The sequence below is a fragment of the Girardinichthys multiradiatus genome, chromosome 10 (assembly GCF_021462225.1).
Source record: "Girardinichthys multiradiatus isolate DD_20200921_A chromosome 10, DD_fGirMul_XY1, whole genome shotgun sequence".
In the NCBI taxonomy this organism is placed as follows: domain Eukaryota; kingdom Metazoa; phylum Chordata; class Actinopteri; order Cyprinodontiformes; family Goodeidae; genus Girardinichthys; species Girardinichthys multiradiatus.
The window spans coordinates 2,914,743-2,935,702 of NC_061803.1; the positions used below are offsets into that span (position 1 = coordinate 2,914,743).

Here is a 20,960-nt window from a genome sequence, read left to right on the forward strand (position 1 = left end):
AATTAAATATTATTTAGAGTGTAAGACGGGCTGGTGAGACTCACCACTATGCTAACCTCTAATATCGGTCCGATAAGCTGAACTGGGCCGATATTGATGATCGATGTTTAGTTCCATCTTGTGGCTGTTTGTGTGGCAGGGGGTTGACCTTGTGGGGTCATAGTGATGCAGCGAAGGATTGTGGGTGTTCAACTGAAGCAGAGAAGCAATGTACTGTTTTCCACGAGAGAATCATCTCACAACATACAAGTTCAGTGATTTTAACAGGAACTGGGAGCACACGTTATTTATTTTTGGGGTTTGAAAATTAAACATTCAGGCTCAAGTTTAAACACCTTTGCATGAACGCCTGACTAAATGACTCTTAGCAGAGGTCCATTCTGACTGCATTTTTCACCAGTCATATTGAAGTAGTAGAGGTGGTGTAAATTAACTGGTTTCTTGGCAGGGACTTCTGGTTCACAGCATGGTTCATTGATGTTCAGCTGGGTTGAGGTTGGGCCTTGCCAGAATCTTACAGTTTAGGGCTGCAAGTGACAATCAATTAATCTATCAACTATTTTTCCAATAACCGATTAATTATCAGATAGCAAAAATGGGTTTGGGCCTGGTACATTGGTTGTACCCGATCATGTTAACAGATTTTCTTTCATCTCAGGCTGGCAGACCAGGTCAGATGGTTAAAACTAACAGGACAATAATCCTGAATTCATATTTCAAACTAGTTTTTGGAAAAGGCAAAGCAGGCCAGCATTACGTTTCTGGAAGGTCTCTGACCTAAATCCTTTTGAACACGTTTGGACTGTGCTTAAATGCCAGGAACCCAACTGACTAGATCAGATCTACCGCTTCAGCCAAGAAGATTACTGCAAAAAGCCTGGAGTTTCTCTGCAACTTTAAAGGCCATTTAGCCAGATGTAAGTTGGGCTGTATTGTACAGGGGTTGGACAATGAAAGTGAAACACCTGTCATTTTAGTGTGGGAGGTTTCATGGCTAAATTGGACCAGCCTGGTAGCCAGTCTTCATTGATTGCACATTGCACCAGTAAGAGCAGAGTGTGAAGGTTCAATTAGCAGGGTAAGAGCACAGTTTTGCTCAAAATATTGAAATGCACACAACATTATGGGTGACATAGCAGAGTTCAAAAGAGGACAAATTGTTGGTGGACGTCTTGCTGGCGCATCTGTGACCAAGACAGCAAGTCTTTGTGATGTATCAAGAGCCACAGTATCCAGGGTAATGTCAGCATACCACCAAGAAGGATGAACCACATCCAACAGGATTAACTGTGGACGCAAGAGGAAGCTGTCTGAAAGGGATGTTCTGGTGCTAACCCGGATTGTATCCAAAAACATAAAACCGCGGCTGCCCAAATCACGGCAGAATTAAATGTGCTCCTCAACTCTCCTGTTTTCACCAGAACTGTCCGTCAGGAGCTCCACAGGGTCAATATACACGGCCGGGCTGCTATAGCCAAACCTTTGGTGAGTCATGCCAATGCCAAACGTCGGTTTCAATGGTGCAAGGAGCGCAAATCTTGGGCTGTGGACAATGTGAAACATGTATTGTTCTCTGATGAGTCCACCTTTACTGTTTTCCCCACATCCAGGAGAGTTACGGTGTGGAGAAGCCCCAAAGAAGCGTACCACCCAGACTGTTGCATGCCCAGAGTGAAGCATGGGGGTGGATCAGTGATGGTTTGGGCTGCCATATCATGGCATTCCCTTGGCCCAATACTTATGCTAGATGGGCGCGTCACTGCCAAGGACTACCAAACCATTCTTGAGGACCATGTGCATCCAATGGTTCAAACATTGTATCCTGAAGGCGGTGCCGTGTATCAGGATGACAATGCACCAATACACACAGCAAGACTGGTGAAAGATTGGTTTGATGAACATGAAAGTGAAGTTGAACATCTCCCATGGCCTGCACAGTCACCAGATCTAAATATTATTGAGCCACTTTGGGGTGTTTTGGAGGAGCGAGTCAGGAAACGTTTTCCTCCACCAGTATCACGTAGTGACCTGGACACTATCCTGCAAGAAGAATGGCTTAAAATCCCTCTGACCACTGTGCAGGACTTGTATATGTCATTCCCAAGATGAATTGATGTTGTATTGGCCACAAAAGGAGGCCCTACACCATACTAATAAATTATTGTGGTCTAAAACCAGGTGTTTCAGTTTCATTGTCCAACCCATGTATGTCTGAGCCTGTATGTACCATGTTGGCTCTGTGGACTCCAGCAACAAGTTGCAGCCAAGTTGTTGTTTGTAAAGATGGTTGAAGATGAACGTAGTTGAAATGGTCCACCCTGAATAAAGAACAGTTCAAATATGTTTTTTAAAACACCATGATTAGTGTGTTACCTTCTCATATAAATATAAAACTAAACCAGCTTGATCCTAAATTTCCTCTGTAGGTTGGTGAGAGAAAAGGAACTTTTCTCCAGGCTTCACCCACTCGGTGTGAATGCGTCACTGTTTGCAGACAGTCATCCTCACTGCTGTGCATGGAGCAGTGCTGCTCCCACACACACCCCCACGTTTATCTATCTTCATACTGCAGCACATGTGCGAACGCTGCTGGGATGCTTGTGTTCTGTGCAGACACACCGATCACTGCAGACGGCGTTCCTTCACAACCCTGGGAGGGACTGACTCAGTGTGGCCCCAAAGTGACTCTCAGCCTGAGCTTTAATGCAGCGTCTCGGCTGGCATGAACAGAACCTTGTGGCAGGCTGTCTGAATCATTAGTCAGCTCTTACAATCAAACAATGAAACAAACATGTTTTTATTCTGTTTTTGCTCAGTACCATCAGGATAAAAATAAAGTTAAATCACTTTCTATCACAGCAGCTTCTTGTTTCCTTACATTGTCCAGAACACAAAGCACACCACACCAGGTCTGTTTCACATCTACCCCTTTAAAGCTCTCCTGTGCGGGTTCCTCCTGTCGCACCTGAATGCACCTGCATCTCTTGTCTGTGTCTCACCACAACCTCCTCCTCCTCTTTTCTTCCTCTTTCCAGCACACCCGCTTCTCTCCCTGACTGCTTTCAGAGCTTCCTCAGGGAGGAGGCGCTGGACTTTTTCTGTAGCCAGTGTCACAAACAAATAAGTCGTCTCGAAGACCTCTCCACCCGCCTCAATTTCCTAGAGATGACTAGGTAACACGCTATGCACCACCTGCTGTGACTAGGAGCTGTGTGAATGTCTGTGCTGTGTTGACTAGACGCAGTATCACGCATGTCCTCTTAACGTGTGCATGTTGGGAAGAACTAGAAACACGTGTGTGTGTGTGTGTGTGTGTGTTGGTGGGATGTACTTTCACACGTTGTTTTCATGTACAGATCCAACGCTATTGTTTCCCATCCCAGCCTTGGCTTTGTTGCTTTGGTTTAGGGGGGGGGGGTGCAAACCTTGTTTAGTTTGGTGAAAAATAAAAATTTGGCTCATCTGCAAATCACCGTTTATGTGAAATACATTTAATTTGTTTTGTCTAATTTCCTTCATGCTCAGTTTTTGCTGAATGTCGTCTATCATATTTTAAACCGGAGAACTTTATTGGAACAGACTTGCTGATCCAGGATTAAAGGGACTGTTTGTTGAATTACAGAAACTTGGTACAGGGTTCCCAAACAGCCTGGAAAAATATGGAATTTTTTACACAACCTGGAAAAGTATGGAAAATAAAATGGAACATCTAAATATACCAGTTTCTAAACTTTATTCCTAATTCCAATATGTAAACATAGTCCTTCCTTCCTCTCTACCTCTGTCCTGTACTATCTTTCTTTCTTCTGTCCTTCCTTCCTTCCTTCCTTCCTCTCTACCTCTGTCCTGTACTATCTTTCTTTCTTCTGTCCTTCCTTCCTTTCTTCCTTCCTTCCTTCCTTCCTCTCTACCTCTGTCCTGTACTATCTTTCTTTCTTCTGTCCTTCCTTCCTTCCTTCCTTCCTCTCTACCTCTGTCCTGTACTATCTTTCTTTCTTCTGTCCTTCCTTCCTTTCTTCCTTCCTTCCTTCCTTCCTCTCTACCTCTGTCCTGTACTATCTTTCTTTCTTCTGTCCTTCCTTCCTTCCTTCCTTCCTCTCTACCTCTGTCCTGTACTATCTTTCTTTCTTCTGTCCTTCCTTCCTTCCTTCCTTCCTCTCTACCTCTGTCCTGTACTATCTTTCTTTCTTCTGTCCTTCCTTCCTTCCTTCCTTCCTCTCTACCTCTGTCCTGTACTATCTTTCTTTCTTCTGTCCTTCCTTCCTTCCTTTCTTTCTTTATTTCTTTCTTCCTTCCTTCCTCTCTACCTCCATCCTGTACTATCTTTCTTTCTTCTGTCCTTCCTTCCTGTACTGTCTTCCCTTCCTCTTTCCTTCCTTCCTTGCTTCCTTTATTTTTTTGTGAAGGTTTTTGATCTAAAACCAGACCTTGATTAATCATTTCAGCAGTTAATCCATTCTGGACCTGTTGTATCTGTACTCTAGACATGGGCCATAATTGGAGTGACGGCTAGATTAATTTAAGCCTTGAAATGATGGAGTATAGAGATAGAAAATGTGATGGAACCCTGTTAGTAACTCGAATAAAACGACCAATCAGGTTTTTAGTCATTGGTTTTATTTGTTCTCCATTCCTGACACTAAATTGAAAACTTAGATTTTTTTTTCCAAGTTTCTTTAAATCCTGTCATGCAAAACTGCTCCAACATCGGTGCTTCCTTTAACTTGAGTCATGGTGGAGTGTTTGTTAGGTTGATGTGTGTGAGATGTTGCTAACCTACTGTTTGACGTGGGGGTGGCGATGTCTTCTTATCCTAACCGTTTTTCCTGTTGGTCTTTATCATCCAGCGCTGGCAAGAGGCTTTCCAGCAAGAAGGTGGCGAGGTAAGTGAAGCAACTCCTCTGTTCAGTAGAGAAGACTTTGTTTATGTGTAAGTTGCTAGAAAGCAGCAACTGATCAGGTTTTAGCAAGCGTCTCAGTGACTTCTGTGTTTTTGTCTCTTTGCGCTCAGACATCTCCTCCAAAACAGCTCGATGACTCTGGACACCATGAGTGACTTAACGCGGGACATCCTGGAGCTCGCGGACAATGACATCACAGACAAAGTGAATAATCTCAGCCTGTTCTCAGAATCTCACCCAGTTGCACCTCAACAGTTACTGAGATTAACCTAAAAATGTCCACCTTTCTCCAGGTGCTGCTCCTGGAGCGACGAGTGGCTGAGCTGGAGAAGGAGTCCGAGTCATCAGGAGAGCAGCACGCACGGCTGCGCCAGGAGAACCTTCACCTGGTGCACCGGGCCAACGCCCTCGAAGAGCAGCTGAAGGAGCAGGAGCTCCAAGCTGACGAGCAGCTGCAACAAGAGACCCGACGTCACAAGGAGGCCTTGAGCAAGTTGGAGAGGGAGAAAGGGCTGGAGCTGGAAAACGTCCAGGCCAGGTGGGGTCAGGAAGACTACTTTGTGAAAAACTTTGTTCTAGGTGTAGATTGTTTTGATTGGATGTGCTTCTAAAAATAACGAATAATAACAAACCGTATTTAGTCAGGAGAAACCCTCTGAGATACAGAATCTCTTCCTGCCAGGAGTCCTGGTTAAAAGAAAGGCTTTCCAGTAAAACCATGGTGAAGATCTTTCTAGGAAGGAGAAGACTGAATCAAAGCAGAAGAATTACAAAGATGTTAAATAGTTAAAACCCTCCTACAAAAATTCAACAATTCATTACCAATAAAACCCTAAAACAACAAGATATTTCTTTTTTTGAAGCTCATATCAAGGATGTTAAAGAAAACGCAACAAATTCACTGTGGGAATGTTTACCAGTATCTTTGGATTGGAGCTGGCATTATGAATACTGTGCAGCCTGAGGAACCGTTCAGAAGCTGCACAATGGATCAAATCACAGCTTTAATCGCAGTATTACAATCGCAAAGGGCGGCTTGTACACCATATTGGGTAGGATGTTTTTAAAGCAGGAGTGTCCACAGGGGTCATTTGCAGCTCCTGGGCTGGTTTTGTGTCCCCCCCCCCCCCCCCCCCCCCCCCCCCAACCTCCAATTCAAAAAAAGAGACAAATCTGGTTGATTCAGATGAAAATGTTTTCTTTTTAATTAGGGCAATATTATTACTGATCAATTAGAATGTTCTTATCGAGGAACATTGCAGCGGTTGTCCTGAGTACACGTCTAAGAGATGAGTTTGTTTCTCAGGCTGCAGCAGCTGGATGACGAGAACAGCGAGCTGAGGTCCTGTGTTCCTTGTCTTCGAGCAAACATCGAGAGACTGGAAGAGGTAACACCCGAAGTTTTCTTTGCACGTTACTTCTCTGTACAGTCTGCCTGGTTTCTCTTCCTGTTTCATCCGCTCGTCATTCATCCCTTGTTGTTGTTTGGCTTTTAGGAGAAAAGAAAGCTCCAGGATGAGGTGGAAACTATGTCTGACAGACTGAACGAGGAGACTGAATCTCGAAGGAAGATGGCTGACAAGCTGAGTCACGAGCGTCATCAGAACCAAAAGGAGAAGGAGAGCACTCAGGAGGTGGGCGTCGATTGGCTTAGTTGGTGTAGACCTGTGAGGCATCATGGATGACTAATAATGTTGCTCTCTGCTTTCCCTGTGATGTGTTTCTACCTCAGCTTATAGAAGACCTGAGGAAGCAGCTCGAGCACCTTCAGCTGTACAAGCTGGAGGCCGAGGCGAAGCGAGGCCGGTCTCCCAGCGCAGGGCTGCAGGAATATCAGACCCGAACCCGTGAGGCTGAATTAGAACAGGAGATCAAACGACTTAAACAGGTAACAAGCAGGTCCCAATGATTATCTTTATGTTCGGCTTTAGTCTGTGTTGTTTATGGGTGTTTCTGACTCTCGTTTCAGGACAACCGTACTCTGAAAGAGCAGAATGATGAATTAAACGGGCAGATTATCAACCTGAGCATCCAGGGAGCCAAGAATTTGATGTCTGCCTCTTTCTCAGATTCCCTGGCAGCTGAGATCAGCTCCGTGTCTCGTGCAGAAGTGAGTTTATGAAGCGAACATGAATCAGTTTGCGTTCATTCTAATTACAGATGTCCCGATAAACTGACTGGTAACCGGGATCAGACGACTTTCAGCTTGATCTACCATGACTGGAAAATCCAATCTTTTTCCAGCTAGTGAATGCACCTTTCTAAGCACTGCCAGGTCAGGCTGAAAACTCTCTTCAGTGTTAGTTGTTACTGAGGGACGACTCTGTTAGCTGCTTACAGTACAAGTTTGGTGTAAAAAAGGAAGATGGAGGAAGCCGTTTAAAAGGAAACTGTATTTAGTGCGACACACGTGGTTTATTCACGCTGCAAGAGAGGGCAAGATTCCAGCTGATAACAGGAAGGCTGAGCACATACTTTCAGCCTCTGTCTGTTATGGAACGTGCTTGATTTGGAAATGTTGGCAGCCTTTCAGAAATCTGATGTAATTACCCATTTCCTGTTGGACAACCATAGGGAGACTCATGTTTAAATGATGCTAGCCTTGCCAACCATGCTAACTGCTAATATACGCTTCTAAAACCCGTCTGCTCCAAATCATTCTGTCCTTGTTTTAAAATGGTAAAGTCCTGTTTTTATAGAGGCTGATCTGGAACCCAGTGAAACGTCGCTGTTCTCATATCTTATGTTATAGTTCCGGTCTCCGCAGGTCCAAATCAGATCAAAAACTGGCTAAAAAGTTCTGACGTGTGCATCTCTAATTCATATGTAAGCTATTCTGTCAGGTGTTGGGTCGGTGTTCTTGACTGACTTCTGTTTATTCCTAGTTGATGGAGGCTGTTCACAAACAGGAAGAGATCAACTACCGACTCCAGGACTACATCGACAAGATCATTGTGGCCATCATGGAGTCCAACCCCTCCATCCTGGAGGTCAAATAGACACCACGCAGCCCGAGGAGCGGAGGGCCACCGGCTCTCACGCCACAGGCTGAAAGTATATTTATAGTGAAGACCTGGCAAGACGGAAACGAGGGAGAGGATGTACAAATTAATTTATTCTGACCTCCTTGCAACGCTCCCAACTCCAGACTTTTTTCTGATAAGAAGAAGGATAGATTTCTAAGAAGTCAACGGCTGTCAGTAAAAAATAAGCTTGTTAATATTTCATTTCTGTTCAGTTTGTGTGAATTTGTATGTTAGCCTCCTGAGAGCCCTTGGGTTCTGGTGACGTCCATGTATTTGGCTAGAGGAACCCAACTCCATTTTCTCCTCTGTTCTCACCTTTTAATTGAGCTAAAAATGATCAGCTTGTTCTACCTAAAGGCCTTAAGCAACAGTTGATCAAACTATTGCATTCTATAAAATGTACCATATGTGACTCGGTCCAATCCGAGGCGACCCGAACCAGGCTGAGTCGTGCTTTAATCACGAGCCTCATGAAGCTCTGGTTGGGGGTTGATGTGCTGCCTACAAGGTCCTCTGCGTGCTCGGTGCGTTCACCACGCTACGCTGTCATTCCAACCCAAGTGAGAGACGTTTCTCCTGGCTTCCAGATGAGAAATGCCTGGAGGGTTTTGTTTTGTGTGTGTGTGTGTGTGTGTGTGTGTGTGTGTGTGTGTGTGTGTGGGGTGTTTGACATTCCCTTGCTTCTGTTTGTGAGAATCCGAATGGCGACACTAAAATGGGATGAAAAGTATAAAACAATCATTCTTGTAGGGGTCAGAGTCACAAGATGGAGGAAGTTGGTGATTTCTTATTATTTTTACAATGAAACAGGGTCCTGGATTTCAGGTGGGCTGGAAAAGCACTACAGGTCCGACGCATCTCAGACTGACGAATATGTTTGACACCAAAGGACTCAGACTAACGTTGGAAACTCTCCAGACATTTAAAGGGTCAGTTAAGAATTTTTTTTAAAGTGAGGTTAAGATGATAAGCTCTTGTCTTACCTGCAGTAGATGATTCGGTTGATATCTTCATTTTAGTGTAAATCCAGAGTAGTCAGTCCCCGGATGCTGGAGCTAACGGCTAATCTGAGGAGCCAAGACCAACCAGATGACCACCTTCTTGATAAAACTCCAAGATCAAAAACATCAATTCGGTTTCTGTGAACGCAGTTTTTATAAACCTTTTTAAACCGTTTGTATTGGATGGTTATTTACAGAGAGGCAGATGATTATTTGCATGCAAAATGGAGGCTTGAGGCAGTGCGCCACCACTAGTCTTCCTGTGTGAAACATGTAATGAGGAAGGAACATCAGAGGAACTGTCTCGTATAAAAGTAAAGCTGTGTCAGAAGCTAAAAACGTCCTTACTTATGTCCAGTTTTTGCTCTGATCAGAAACGGTCTACATGTTCTCAGTATGCGTTTCATGCAGGAAGATCATTGGTGGCGCACCACCTCCTTCCTTCACTTCCCATGTTAGAAATCACTGGTGTCTTGTGATGCGAACCGGATATAAAGGTTCATAAAGACAATTTGCATCAAAGACTGAAACGTTCCAGGTTGGAGTTAAGACCGCAGACGTCCTTTCAGACTAACTGATATTCGACCAACTAATCTGGATTTACACTGAATCAAGATGTGAGTATTCTACTGTAGGTAAAATATTAACTACTCTTAGCCCTTCAACAGAGCCTCAATTCAGAAATTCTGAGCTATCCCTTTTTAAATTAGGCTTTAAAGAAAAACCATTAACCAGCTCTGGAAACCAGTACAGCCCACCTGATCCCAGTGTTATCTTGCTGAGTGAAACGGGGAAGTTTATATTTTCTGTTTGGTTTATTGTCAGTTATCACAACTATAAAATGCTGGCATTTAACAAGTTGTATGTGAAGAATTTAATGGTTGTATTTTGCACTTTGATATGATTGGATTAATTGTTTTCCTTGGAAGCAGAAAGGAAATTTCCTACGAAAGGATAAGGATGGAAATTGGGATCTTTTGTTGGAAGCTGTTTGAACTGAAGAAGAAAAATCAACACGCACTACAATGACTGCATTTTTAACCAAACCTATCCGATGCCGTATCAGATGATTCTGCAACCATCTCTTTAAATGTAATCTTTATTACTAGCATTGTTTCAGCCAGCTCAGAAAGATATGGCAAGCCTCTTGTAGCAATAATGCTGGGTAAGAAATGAATTGAGGGTAATTGAAGAACCCTGCTCTTCTTTTCTTCTGCTGGTTGAGGAATACATCATGCACCATGAACTGATCTGGACTAAGCGGTACTGTGCAAAACTCTCTTGTGGACACTAATACTGACCGGGGTGTTGGGAATTACTCCTGACATCCTGAAGGATTTATATCATGACCTTTGACACCAATATGTTTGAAGGTTTCCTCTGTTCGCCTCTTTATCACTGCTCCACACTTGCCACTCCACGGAGGAAAAAAAATGGCCTTGGATGTAAATGACTTGTAAAGTTTTTTCTACACTCATTCTAGATTCTAGGTATTTTTATAGTCGCAGCAGAGGGAAGATGATTTCTTTAGTCTTACACGGAGAAACGGTTGCCTGTGCTCTTCTTTAGCATGTAGCGTGTACAGTATCTGTAAGGATTCTTTGTTTTCCACGCCGATATTTATTCGTCGACAGCTCACACTGAACCGTTCTGCTGAGGATATGTTTGTGCATTATTGATTTCACAAGAGATTTATTGACACTGATCAAATCTGTGGGAGAATTTATTAGTAAAGTTTTTGTCTTAAGAATTTGTGCACACAAAGCTTGACTGTGAGCTGCCCAGGATGGCCGTTGAAGGTCGATGCACTCTTCCACGACGCCGTTGTTGCTTTGACCCGATCCAGGCTTGGGATGCAGATGCGGCAAAGCGCAGTTTTCCCCGTTGTCTTCCCAGATGGAGTCAGGCACTGCATGGATACAGATTCCCTATTGCACATCTCTGATCCACGTCTTTGACTTGCGTCCTGACGGATCTTCACATTCTCTAGAACATGCACTGACTGAAATCTGGACCTCATGTTGACCAAGATTACATTTCGAAACCTTCTGGCTTTTACTAGGGTGGAAAATATATTTTCAAATGAATCATTTCTTTATTTCTTCGAGTGAAAGTATTACGTGGACACAGCAGGCTGCATTATGTCTAATTTCCTTTTTTGGACAGATAGTTTGATGATCAGCAGGCAGTCCAACAGTGTGATTAGTAACCTGATCTATCATTTTAATTCCTGATTTAGACACGACCAAAGACCGATTCTGTTGATCACCTATTTGGTAAAAACTTTAACTCTTCTAAATCCGACCTGCCCTCTGCTCTGATGGAAGCTAGCCTGGTAGCAGAGCTGGTCCAATGCGATGTAAGGCCCTGAGTTTAATTTGGGGCCCTCACCCATATCACTCATGTTCAAATGTTTAGGTATTGTTCATATAACCCATCAAAGCAGTTTGTTTCTTCTTCTGCAGTTTGTCATTGTACCGTGTGGAAAGCTGGAGCGTAAAACCAACTATGCTACTTGCTAAATGTTAGCCTATTCAACCAAAAGTATTTTACTGAAATTCTGCAGTCCGACTGCACTGATTTAGGATCAGGTTTATGTTGTAAAAACATTGTAGTGCTCTTGGGAGCCCCCTTTTGGTTTTGAGGCTCTAAGCTGCTGCCCAGTTTACTTCTACCTTGGGCCGGCTCAGCCTGTAGTTTTAACACTGTGCCTCTGTGTCTCAAACTAACCTGCTGATGAGCCCTACGTGAAGCCAGTTGGTTTTAAATAATCCAATCAAAAACTGAGCTGTAAATATTTTTCCTTTTTCTCCGTCTCCCTTAAACACGCTTCCAGTGTCCAAAGAAAGTTTGCTGAAGGCATTACCACCAGAGTAGTGCACAACTTGCCATTGTGTGACACGGGAGGACGGAGCGCAAATATTGTAGAAAAGAGATTCTGTAAGAAGTAAAGTTATTCCTATTTTCAAAGATAAATGTATAAATTATAACAGTATTGGGTACAGCTGTATAATATTTTTGGAACTCTCCAAAATGATTTACTCCTAATTGTTACTGGGGAAATATGTCATTTATTGTAAAAAGAGAAAATTTAAAGGTAAGAAGTGGAAGTAATAGAATAAATAAATAAAATAACCTGCGCATGTCTGTTTTTATTTAGGAAGCGCAAACTTTCTTGTCTTTTAAAGCTGCTGAAAGATTTAAACAATGTTTTTCCATAATCTTCATTCCTTCATGTTAAAATTACAATGTTTAGCACCAACCTCTGATATTTTTACTACAAGCACAATGTTCTGATTAGACATATTAGTGGTGCTCTCACTTACTACATTTAGTCACTATCCCCACCTGCTGGCTGGGAATATGTACTGCAGTATTTAATGCTCTAACAAATCAAAGAAAAATGTTAATCAGTTTTCCTCATGCCCTGACCTAAAGAAATTCAAGAACAGATGAGAAACAAAGTAATCGACATCTGCCTGGAAAGGGTTACAAAGCCACTTCTAACATTTTGAGCCTCCATAGAAAACCCCAGTGAGGAGAACCATTATCTACAGATGGAGGAAACCTGGAGCAGTGGGGAACCTTCCCAGGACTGGCTGGTTGACCAAAATTAGAGCATAAACATCAAATCCTTCAGATCACAGGAGAAAGAGCGCTGCAGGCCTCACATGCCTCAGTGAAGGTCAGAGTTTATAATTCAACAATAAGAGACCCTGGGCCTACTTTACTACCAGATATGTAATATTTAGGAAATTGTTTAAACAGAACCTGTCTGTTCACATGAAGCAGATTAAAGGATATAAAAAAGCAGTGCATCATGCCAAAGTCTATAGAAATACAAAATCAGATTAGAAGCTCAACAAGAAAGGGTTACAAAGTTCTTCCTAAGGCTTTGGGTCTCCAGAGGACTACAGTGAGAACTATTATCCATAAATGGAGAAAACCTTCCTGAGTGACCTGCCAACCAAAATTCCTCCAAGAGGTCATTGACGTCTCATTTAGGTGGTCACAGAAGAACCCAGAACAGGATCTAATGCTCTGCAGGCCTCACTGCCTCAGTTAAGGTCAGAGTTCATGATTTACCAAAAAAAAAAAAGGAACAGGGCAAAAACGGCCTCTCTCCATGGGAAAATTTCAAGGTCAGAACCACTGCTGGCCAAAGAGAACCCAAAAGGCCTGCCTCACATTTCCCAAAAATCATCTGGATGATTCCAAGACTATTGGGAAAATATTCTGTAGATTATGTCCTGTTCCATCTACCATGAAGCTAATGCAGCATTTTGGAAAATGAGCTTCATACCAATAGTCAAACATGGTGGTGATATTGTGATGGTCTGGGGCTGCTTTGTTGCTTTACAACTTGAAAAACTTGTCATGATTGAAAGAACCATGAATTCTACTCTCTACTAGAAGATCCTAATGGAGAATGTCCGGCTGAGAGTTCATGACCTTACGCTCAAGCTCACTTGTGTCATGCAGCAGGACAATGATCCAAATCCCACCTGCAAGTCCACCTCTGAATGGATAAAAAAGATGGAGGTCTTGGAGAGGCCTAGTCAAAGTCTTAAATCCAATGATGATGATGTGGCATGACCTTAACCAGGTCATTCATGCTAAAAAATCATTAAATGGCTAAATTATAAAAATGTGGTTAAAAAAAAGAAAGAGTGGATCAAAATTCCTCCACAGTAAAAGACTCATTACCAGTTATTACAAACACTGATGACTCAACCAGTTATCAGGTTTAGGAGGCATTAGTTTTTCCATTAATACATGAAAACATCATATGAAGACGTGTATTCAGGTTATCTTTGACTGATAAGGTTGTTTTGATGATATGAAAGAAGTAACAAGTGTGACAAAAAAGCAAAAACCTAGTAAATGTTACTTTTTTATTTTATTTTTCAGTTAGTAAGAATAGTACTCTGTCTGCTCTGATTTGTAATGTCCAATTAACTAAAAGTCAAAATGAAGAAACAATAACTATCAACACCTGAATGTGTTTTCCCTCCCACGCGAAAAGACATTTACTCCATTTATTACAGCTTCAATTTCTGAAATAATTCAGTCATTAAAAAGCCGGTTGACGGACGACTAAACCATATTTATTACGCCACCACTGAAGACCCGGAACCAAAGTTACAGCCTTAGAACTCGCCGGTCATGTTTTGACGAAGCACGCCGTAGATTCAAAGGTTTCACGTTTTTCCACAATGTTTTCGCTGGTCAAACAATCCTGTTATTTAAGTTCTATGACTGAACAAGTTCTCCGCGGTGGTTTTACTGTTTGTTGCTGTTATTTTAGACTGAATTCGTACGTTTTTGTCTCTTTGATCAAGTTAAAACAATGAAGCTAAAATAGGCAGCAAAGAAGTTCAAGAAAAAAAAAATTACCAAACAGTTTGATTTGTTCTTATTCTTGAAACTATCGATTTCTATTATTTCATGGATTTATTGTTCAGCAAGATGTTATGCTAGCTGGTGTTTATCTGTGTATAAATGGAGCCGGGTTCGGAGGTTCGGCTGAGGGTGGCCCAGTGTTTCAGGACGCTCTCGTCCTCCACGGATCATGGGGACATTATTGACGCCCTGAAGACGCTGAACTCGTATCTAAACGATGGAGCTGAAAGCAGAACCACCTCAGCTGAGCGGGAGGAGTTCCGGAGATCCCACTACAGCCGAACTCTGCGGGTTCTTGTGGGCCAGCTCCAGGCAGACTGGATGCACAGCCTTTCCGCCGCTCAGCTCTCACAAGTGTGGGACCCCCTGTTCCTTAAGGGCCCCCCAGATCAGGCGCTGCTGGTGCTGATGGAGGCGGTGTCGGAGCTCAGGTAGGAGCAAATTTACAGGTCCTTCTTAAAATATTAGCACATTGTGATAAAGTTCATTATTTTCCATAATGTAATGATGAAAATTTAACATTCATATATTTTAGATTCATTGCACACTAACTGAAATATTTCAGGTCTTTTATTGTCTTAATACGGATGATTTTGGCATACAGCTCATGAAAACCCAAAATTCCTATCTCACAAAATTAGCATATTTCATCCGACCAATAAAAGAAAAGTGTTTTTAATACAAAAAACGTCAACCTTCAAATAATCATGTACAGTTATGCACTCAATACTTGGTCGGGAATCCTTTTGCAGAAATGACTGCTTCAATGCGGCGTGGCATGGAGGCAATCAGCCTGTGGCACTGCTGAGGTATTATGGAGGTCCAGGATGCTTCGATAGCGGCCTTTAGCTCATCCAGAGTGTTGGGTCTTGAGTCTCTCAACGTTCTCTTCACAATATCCCACAGATTCTCTATGGGGTTCAGGTCAGGAGAGTTGGCAGGCCAATTGAGCACAGTGATACCATGGTCAGTAAACCATTTACCAGTGGTTTTGGCACTGTGAGCAGGTGCCAGGTCGTGCTGAAAAATGAAATCTTCATCTCCATAAAGCTTTTCAGCAGATGGAAGCATGAAGTGCTCCAAAATCTCCTGATAGCTAGCTGCATTGATCCTGCCCTTGATAAAACACAGTGGACCAACACCAGCAGCTGACACGGCACCCCAGACCATCACTGACTGTGGGTACTTGACACTGGACTTCTGGCATTTTGGCATTTCCTTCTCCCCAGTCTTCCTCCAGACTCTGGCACCTTAATTTCTGAATGACATGCAGAATTTGCTTTCATCCGAAAAAAGTACTTTGGACCACTGAGCAACAGTCCAGTGCTGCTTCTCTGTAGCCCAGGTCAGGCGCTTCTGCCGCTGTTTCTGGTTCAAAAGTGGCTTGACCTGGGGAATGCGGCACCTGTAGCCCATTTCCTGCACACACCTGTGCACGGTGGCTCTGGATGTTTCTACTCCAGACTCAGTCCACTGCTTCCGCAGGTCCCCCAAGGTCTGGAATCGGCCCTTCTCCACAATCTTCCTCAGGGTCCGGTCACCTCTTCTCGTTGTGCAGCGTTTTCTGCCACACTTTTTCCTTTCCACAGACTTCCCACTGAGGTGCCTTGATACAGCACTCTGGGAACAGCCTATTTGTTCAGAAATGTATTTCTGTGTCTTACCCTCTTGCTTGAGGATGTCAATAGTGGCCTTCTGGACAGCAGTCAGGTCGGCAGTCTTACCCATGATTGGGGTTTTGAGTGATGAACCAGGCTGGGAGTTTTAAAGGCCTCAGGAATCTTTTGCAGGTGTTTAGAGTTAACTCGTTGATTCAGATGATTAGGTTCATAGCTCGTTTAGAGACCCTTTTAATGATATGCTAATTTTGTGAGATAGGAATTTTGGGTTTTCATGAGCTGTATGCCAAAATCATCCGTATTAAGACAATAAAAGACCTGAAATATTTCAGTTAGTGTGCAATGAATCTAAAATATATGAATGTTAAATTTTCATCATGACATTATGGAAAATAATGAACTTTATCACAATATGCTAATATTTTGAGAAGGACCTGTATGCCTGAATGTGTTAAAAAAAAAAAAAATCTGTTTACAAGAGTCTGGAAAACTGCGGATTCCTGCAGGGATGCAGAGATTTATCGGTTCTGTTGTGATGATCGTGAAGCTGCTGGGAGGAAGGATCTACAATAACACTTCCTGCTTTGACTTCAGCTTCTTCAGTTTTTCAGCTTCTGCTGTGTCTCTTTACATCAATCTATCTGCTCAACAAAAGTTTCTTCTTCAGTTCAGCTTCTTCAATTGATCGGCTTACAGCACTGACATTTAATGTTCTTGCATGTTCTCCACTGCAGTCCCAGCACAGGTCTAGACCGCCTGGTCTGCGTCACGGAAAGGTTCCTTCAGAGCGGTCATCTGGCTGACCTGTTGTGGTCCTTCTGTCTTCAGCCAGCTCCCTCAGGCTCTCCTCAGCTTAGAGAGACCCTGCTGGCTCGTTTAACATCGCTACCAGATATCACCGCCAACAAGCTCCACCCCAACAACAGAGCTCTGTTTGTTCCCCAGCGGTACTACCCCCTGCTGGCCTCAGAGATGCTCGCTGCTCTGGAGAGAACCTGCCAGGCGCTCAGAGGTTACAGTGATGGCATGTTTGTGGAGGTCTACTCTTGTATGTGTTGCTTCACGTTCACTCAGCTGTTCTGTTACCTTTTTCCTTCACAGGTGGCACTGACTGCTCTTCAACATTTGTAGCTCAGACACTTGGCAAAGTGTGCGTCCAGGGGCACAGCGGTGAGTTAAATTCCTTATCTTAAAACAGTTACATCCACATAAAAACGAATTTGTCAGCACCGTTTGGTAAAGATGTGTAGAGTCATGGTAATCCATAACTTCCTGTCTCCCCGGGATATAAATGTGCTGTCACAAAGGGCCAGTGGCTTTTTGGACGAGGACGAGTTGATCTCGTTTCCATGTACAGCCATAAAGGTAACAAGATTGGTAAAAATATCTCCAGCGCTCACTGTTGGAGAACTTCAGCCAAGAGTGACATTTTGTCTCCATAGCAACCCATATCTATCTATTTTATAGTTGAGTAATACCAGAAAAACCAAACCAACACAAATGTAAACTCATGGAGTTTGTTAGCTGTCCTGGGACATTAACGGGAACCATTTACTCTGGTCAGATGGGACTAAGATTGAGGTAACACTGCAGGTGGGTTTCATGTGAATCACAGGATAAAATGTGGGAAAAATGAAACAAATTCCCTCTGCTGTTTTAATCATTATTTATAATCAAAATCTTGAATAAATCTTAAGGGCTGGATTTTTCTGAAATGTTCTCAGTGTTAGATTACGCAATAAAATATGACTCCATTTTAAGGCATTTTACACATCCATACCAGGGGCACCAACAGATGTGGTGGAACAGTGAACCGTAGAGAGTAGCACCTAATCTCGGATCTTTTGAATTCATCACACTCGTGTTGTCCTGCGCCGTTGTTCCTTTAGAGATCCACATACAATAGAAAACATCCCCTTGTGTTTCTGCAGGCCCGGTGCTGGCAGTGATGGCCCCTCGGCTGGCTGTCTGCACGCGCTCAGACATGGTGTGGCAGCGGGTGTGCTGGAAGCTGCTGGAGAACGTTCCTGAGCGGTGGATGGAAAGCGTGCTCACCGGGCTGGTCCAGGCTGTGAAGAGGTGAGTCGGTCTAAATATGTAAACAAACATCAGACGGCTTTATTTACTGCAGCTTTTTCTGATTTGGTATTTTTTCCCTATTTACTTCCAGCCCTGATGCTTTCAGCCGCATCGTTGGAAATCTAGTGCTAACCAATAAAAAGGCTCATTTTGTGCTGACTCATAAAGTGCTGCTACTGCAGTATAAGTATGAGGTAAGTCAGTCACACCCTGTGCCAGAGTGAATGAGCTGTGTTGTGTGTTTTTGGTGTATTTAACAGTATTTTGTCCAGACTCCGGTCCTGAGGACTCTTCTTGGTTACCTGGCCTCAGACAGCGATCGAAGGCCGCTCCTCATCCAGGTGAAGGTTTAGCGGTTTAATGTTCTAAATGTTAAATGTTTTTCATGCATTGTGCTGTTTTAAGTAGGACGGGTGTGTGTTGTCAGGTGGTGCGGTCGGTGTCACAGGCCTGGGCCAACCCCAGCGCAGTGAAACACACCCCTCTGGAGCAGCAGCTCTATGTCAGCAAAACCTTACTGCTGACTGTGAGTCTGCTGACCGACTCCGAGTTGCAAGAGCTTCGCTCAGGTGCAGACTCCTCTCCTCACTGGTTTCTTACCTTCTTATTTCCGCTGATGTTTAACCGTGTTGAGCTGCCGTCTGTCTCGTCTGTGATTCAGATTTACTTCAGTGCATGCTCGGTGGCATGCAGAGCCATCTGGACAGCAGCGTGGTGCGTATCAGAACCATGGGCATGGTGGTGGGAGAATGCCTGAGCTCTCGCATGGAGATCAATGGCACCAAACTCAAGTTTGAGGTACAGTCAGTGAATAACTGACCCATAAGGCAGAACTTCTCATTCAACACCCTTTACAGTCACATATGTGGGTTTTATGTGAGATCAACACAAAGCAGTGCCGAACTGTGAAGTGAAAGGAAAATGATCTGAGGTATCCAAAATGTTTCACAAGTAATACCTGAAAGTGTGGCAATGATTTGTGTTTCAGCCCCCCGCCAGTTGCCCTCAAACGTTACGTCATTCGTAAATAGAGTCCACCTCAGTAATCTGAGTCTAACTGCAGCCGTTGTGTTTCTGGCCTCAGGGGTTCCTTAGAGAACCACCAGCATCATGAAGACCAAGAACACAGCAGACAGGTCAAGGGGGGAGTTTAGGAGAAGTTTAAAGCAGGGTTAGGTTCTACAGCAACATCCCAAGCTGTGAACATCTTGCAGGGCTCTGTCTAAACATGGCGAGAAGATGGACCAACTGTAGACCTACCAAGACCCTGACGTCCACTTAAACCATGGATCTGCAACGTGTGGCTCTTCAGCCTCCCCACAGTTTCTCCTAATAACTTGGACCATTAATGATGTAGAAATGAGCAATGCTTTGGAACAGTTTATATCAAAGCATATTAACTTTAGAATGGCATAGTCAAAGTTCAACCCTAAATCTAATTGGCAACATAAACATTGGTGTCCTCCCCCAAATGAAATCGTTTTTCATCCACTCCATAGTTAGCATTTGGGCGCAGCTTTGTGTTGGTCTGTTGCACAGAATCCCAATAAAATCCACTGATGTTTCTGCTTACTCTGTGACAGAAGCTGAGGAAGCTCAGAGTGACTGAATATATATGTTTGCAAGGCGCTGCGTTTGTTTACGGACAAACGAATCTAATCAATCTGTTTTTTGGTGATAGTACAAGCAGAATGAAGAAACCCGTGAGCTGCTGTCTCTCATGACCCCCAGCGTGGGTACCGAGCCCGAGCCTGTTGATGGGTAAGAGAACACCGCGCTCTTTTGGCAGTTGGCACGAGGTGCTTTTCCATATATTCATCCTTTGTTTTGCTCCGAACCTAACTGAAGTGTTTGGTGCCAAATCTTAGTTTCATCTGATCAAGGTTAAAAACCCGGTGGAGTTCAGCTAAATCCTCGTTAGGGATGAAATGATGACCGGTTTTGATTACAGTGATTAGAGATGAAGGCTTGAAATATTTCAGTCTGTGTGTGATAAATCTATATAATATATGAGATTCACTTTCTAAAATTAGTAAAAAAAAATATTGAACTTTTTCAGGATATTCGATGTTTTTTAGCTGTTCTTGCACAGAGGGCTCAGGGTGAAGATGCTTCCCAAACAACAAACTGAGATTTTGGTAGGATCTAATGGTTGTCATGGAGATGCTTTGGAGATAAATCTTTACCTCCTCTGCCATCCTGCTCATGTGCATGGTGCCAAGTTAATATGGGTCCAGCCTGGTGGACTAAGGACCTGTGTGTCACGTCGTATTTATACCCCAGGGAAACAGGAAGTCATGAATTACTGATGAGAAGAAACTCTGATCAGCTTTAGCAAAATCCTTCAGTTACATTTATTCAAAAAGGGTGAAAATGACTTGGATTCGATGGCTTTCAGTGGGTGTTCATGCTGCTGCCATAATTTGGGATTGAGTGTATTTAATGCTTTCTGTCATGTGCAGAGCTGACTTTGCTGAGGAGACCAGAGAACCATCCACTCACAGATCAACGTCACAAAGCAGACCAGCATCTCAACGATCAAAGAGCGATCCAGACTCCGATCTCGACAGGTCAGTAGTTACTCTGCTCGCAATACTTTTCAGGTAATCTTATCTGCCCTGTAGGAATCCAATAAGTACCTTTTTCACCTTGCCTGTTATTTACGCAGCGATGATGACTTGACTCCGTATGATATGTCTGGAGATCAGGAGATGAGTCGGGTGTCCCCACCTCGTTACCTGCGGGACTGTCTGGAAAGTATGGCTCTGTTCATTGCTTTGTATTCGGTTCTGCTGTTAAGGAGCAGTAATTTTTAATCTGCTGCCTGGTTCTAACTCAAATATTCTCCTGTCTGTTAATCAACGCAGCTCTGATATCCTCTGAGGACTCAGAGCGAGTGGAGCTCAGTCTGAGAGTTGCTGAGAGTTTGGT

At 43.4% G+C, this 20,960-nt stretch overlaps 2 protein-coding genes across 2 annotated transcripts in view; both read left to right on the forward strand.

Annotated features, from left to right (window-relative positions):
• Positions 1 to 12,063, forward strand: part of rab11fip3 (RAB11 family interacting protein 3 (class II)) — a 29,634-nt gene extending 17,571 nt beyond the window's left edge. The window contains exons 6-14 of the mRNA XM_047376898.1: positions 3,036 to 3,173; positions 4,848 to 4,883; positions 5,012 to 5,105; positions 5,195 to 5,439; positions 6,208 to 6,289; positions 6,398 to 6,535; positions 6,634 to 6,789; positions 6,871 to 7,011; positions 7,787 to 12,063. Coding sequence (XP_047232854.1) covers positions 3,036 to 3,173; positions 4,848 to 4,883; positions 5,012 to 5,105; positions 5,195 to 5,439; positions 6,208 to 6,289; positions 6,398 to 6,535; positions 6,634 to 6,789; positions 6,871 to 7,011; positions 7,787 to 7,900 — 1,144 coding nt within the window. The 3' untranslated portion in view covers positions 7,901 to 12,063. The remainder of the gene's footprint in view (positions 1 to 3,035; positions 3,174 to 4,847; positions 4,884 to 5,011; positions 5,106 to 5,194; positions 5,440 to 6,207; positions 6,290 to 6,397; positions 6,536 to 6,633; positions 6,790 to 6,870; positions 7,012 to 7,786) is intronic.
• A 2,016-nt stretch (positions 12,064 to 14,079) lies between these two features.
• The window catches only part of telo2 (TEL2, telomere maintenance 2, homolog (S. cerevisiae)), a 13,462-nt gene continuing 6,581 nt past the window's right edge, over positions 14,080 to 20,960 (forward strand). Inside the window, exons 1-12 of the mRNA XM_047377998.1 lie at positions 14,080 to 14,762; positions 16,685 to 16,962; positions 17,052 to 17,120; positions 17,882 to 18,029; positions 18,121 to 18,223; positions 18,302 to 18,370; positions 18,457 to 18,598; positions 18,691 to 18,827; positions 19,711 to 19,790; positions 20,492 to 20,599; positions 20,698 to 20,786; positions 20,897 to 20,960. The exon at positions 20,897 to 20,960 is cut by the window's right edge and continues 28 nt beyond it. Coding sequence (XP_047233954.1) covers positions 14,431 to 14,762; positions 16,685 to 16,962; positions 17,052 to 17,120; positions 17,882 to 18,029; positions 18,121 to 18,223; positions 18,302 to 18,370; positions 18,457 to 18,598; positions 18,691 to 18,827; positions 19,711 to 19,790; positions 20,492 to 20,599; positions 20,698 to 20,786; positions 20,897 to 20,960 — 1,619 coding nt within the window. The 5' untranslated portion in view covers positions 14,080 to 14,430. The remainder of the gene's footprint in view (positions 14,763 to 16,684; positions 16,963 to 17,051; positions 17,121 to 17,881; positions 18,030 to 18,120; positions 18,224 to 18,301; positions 18,371 to 18,456; positions 18,599 to 18,690; positions 18,828 to 19,710; positions 19,791 to 20,491; positions 20,600 to 20,697; positions 20,787 to 20,896) is intronic.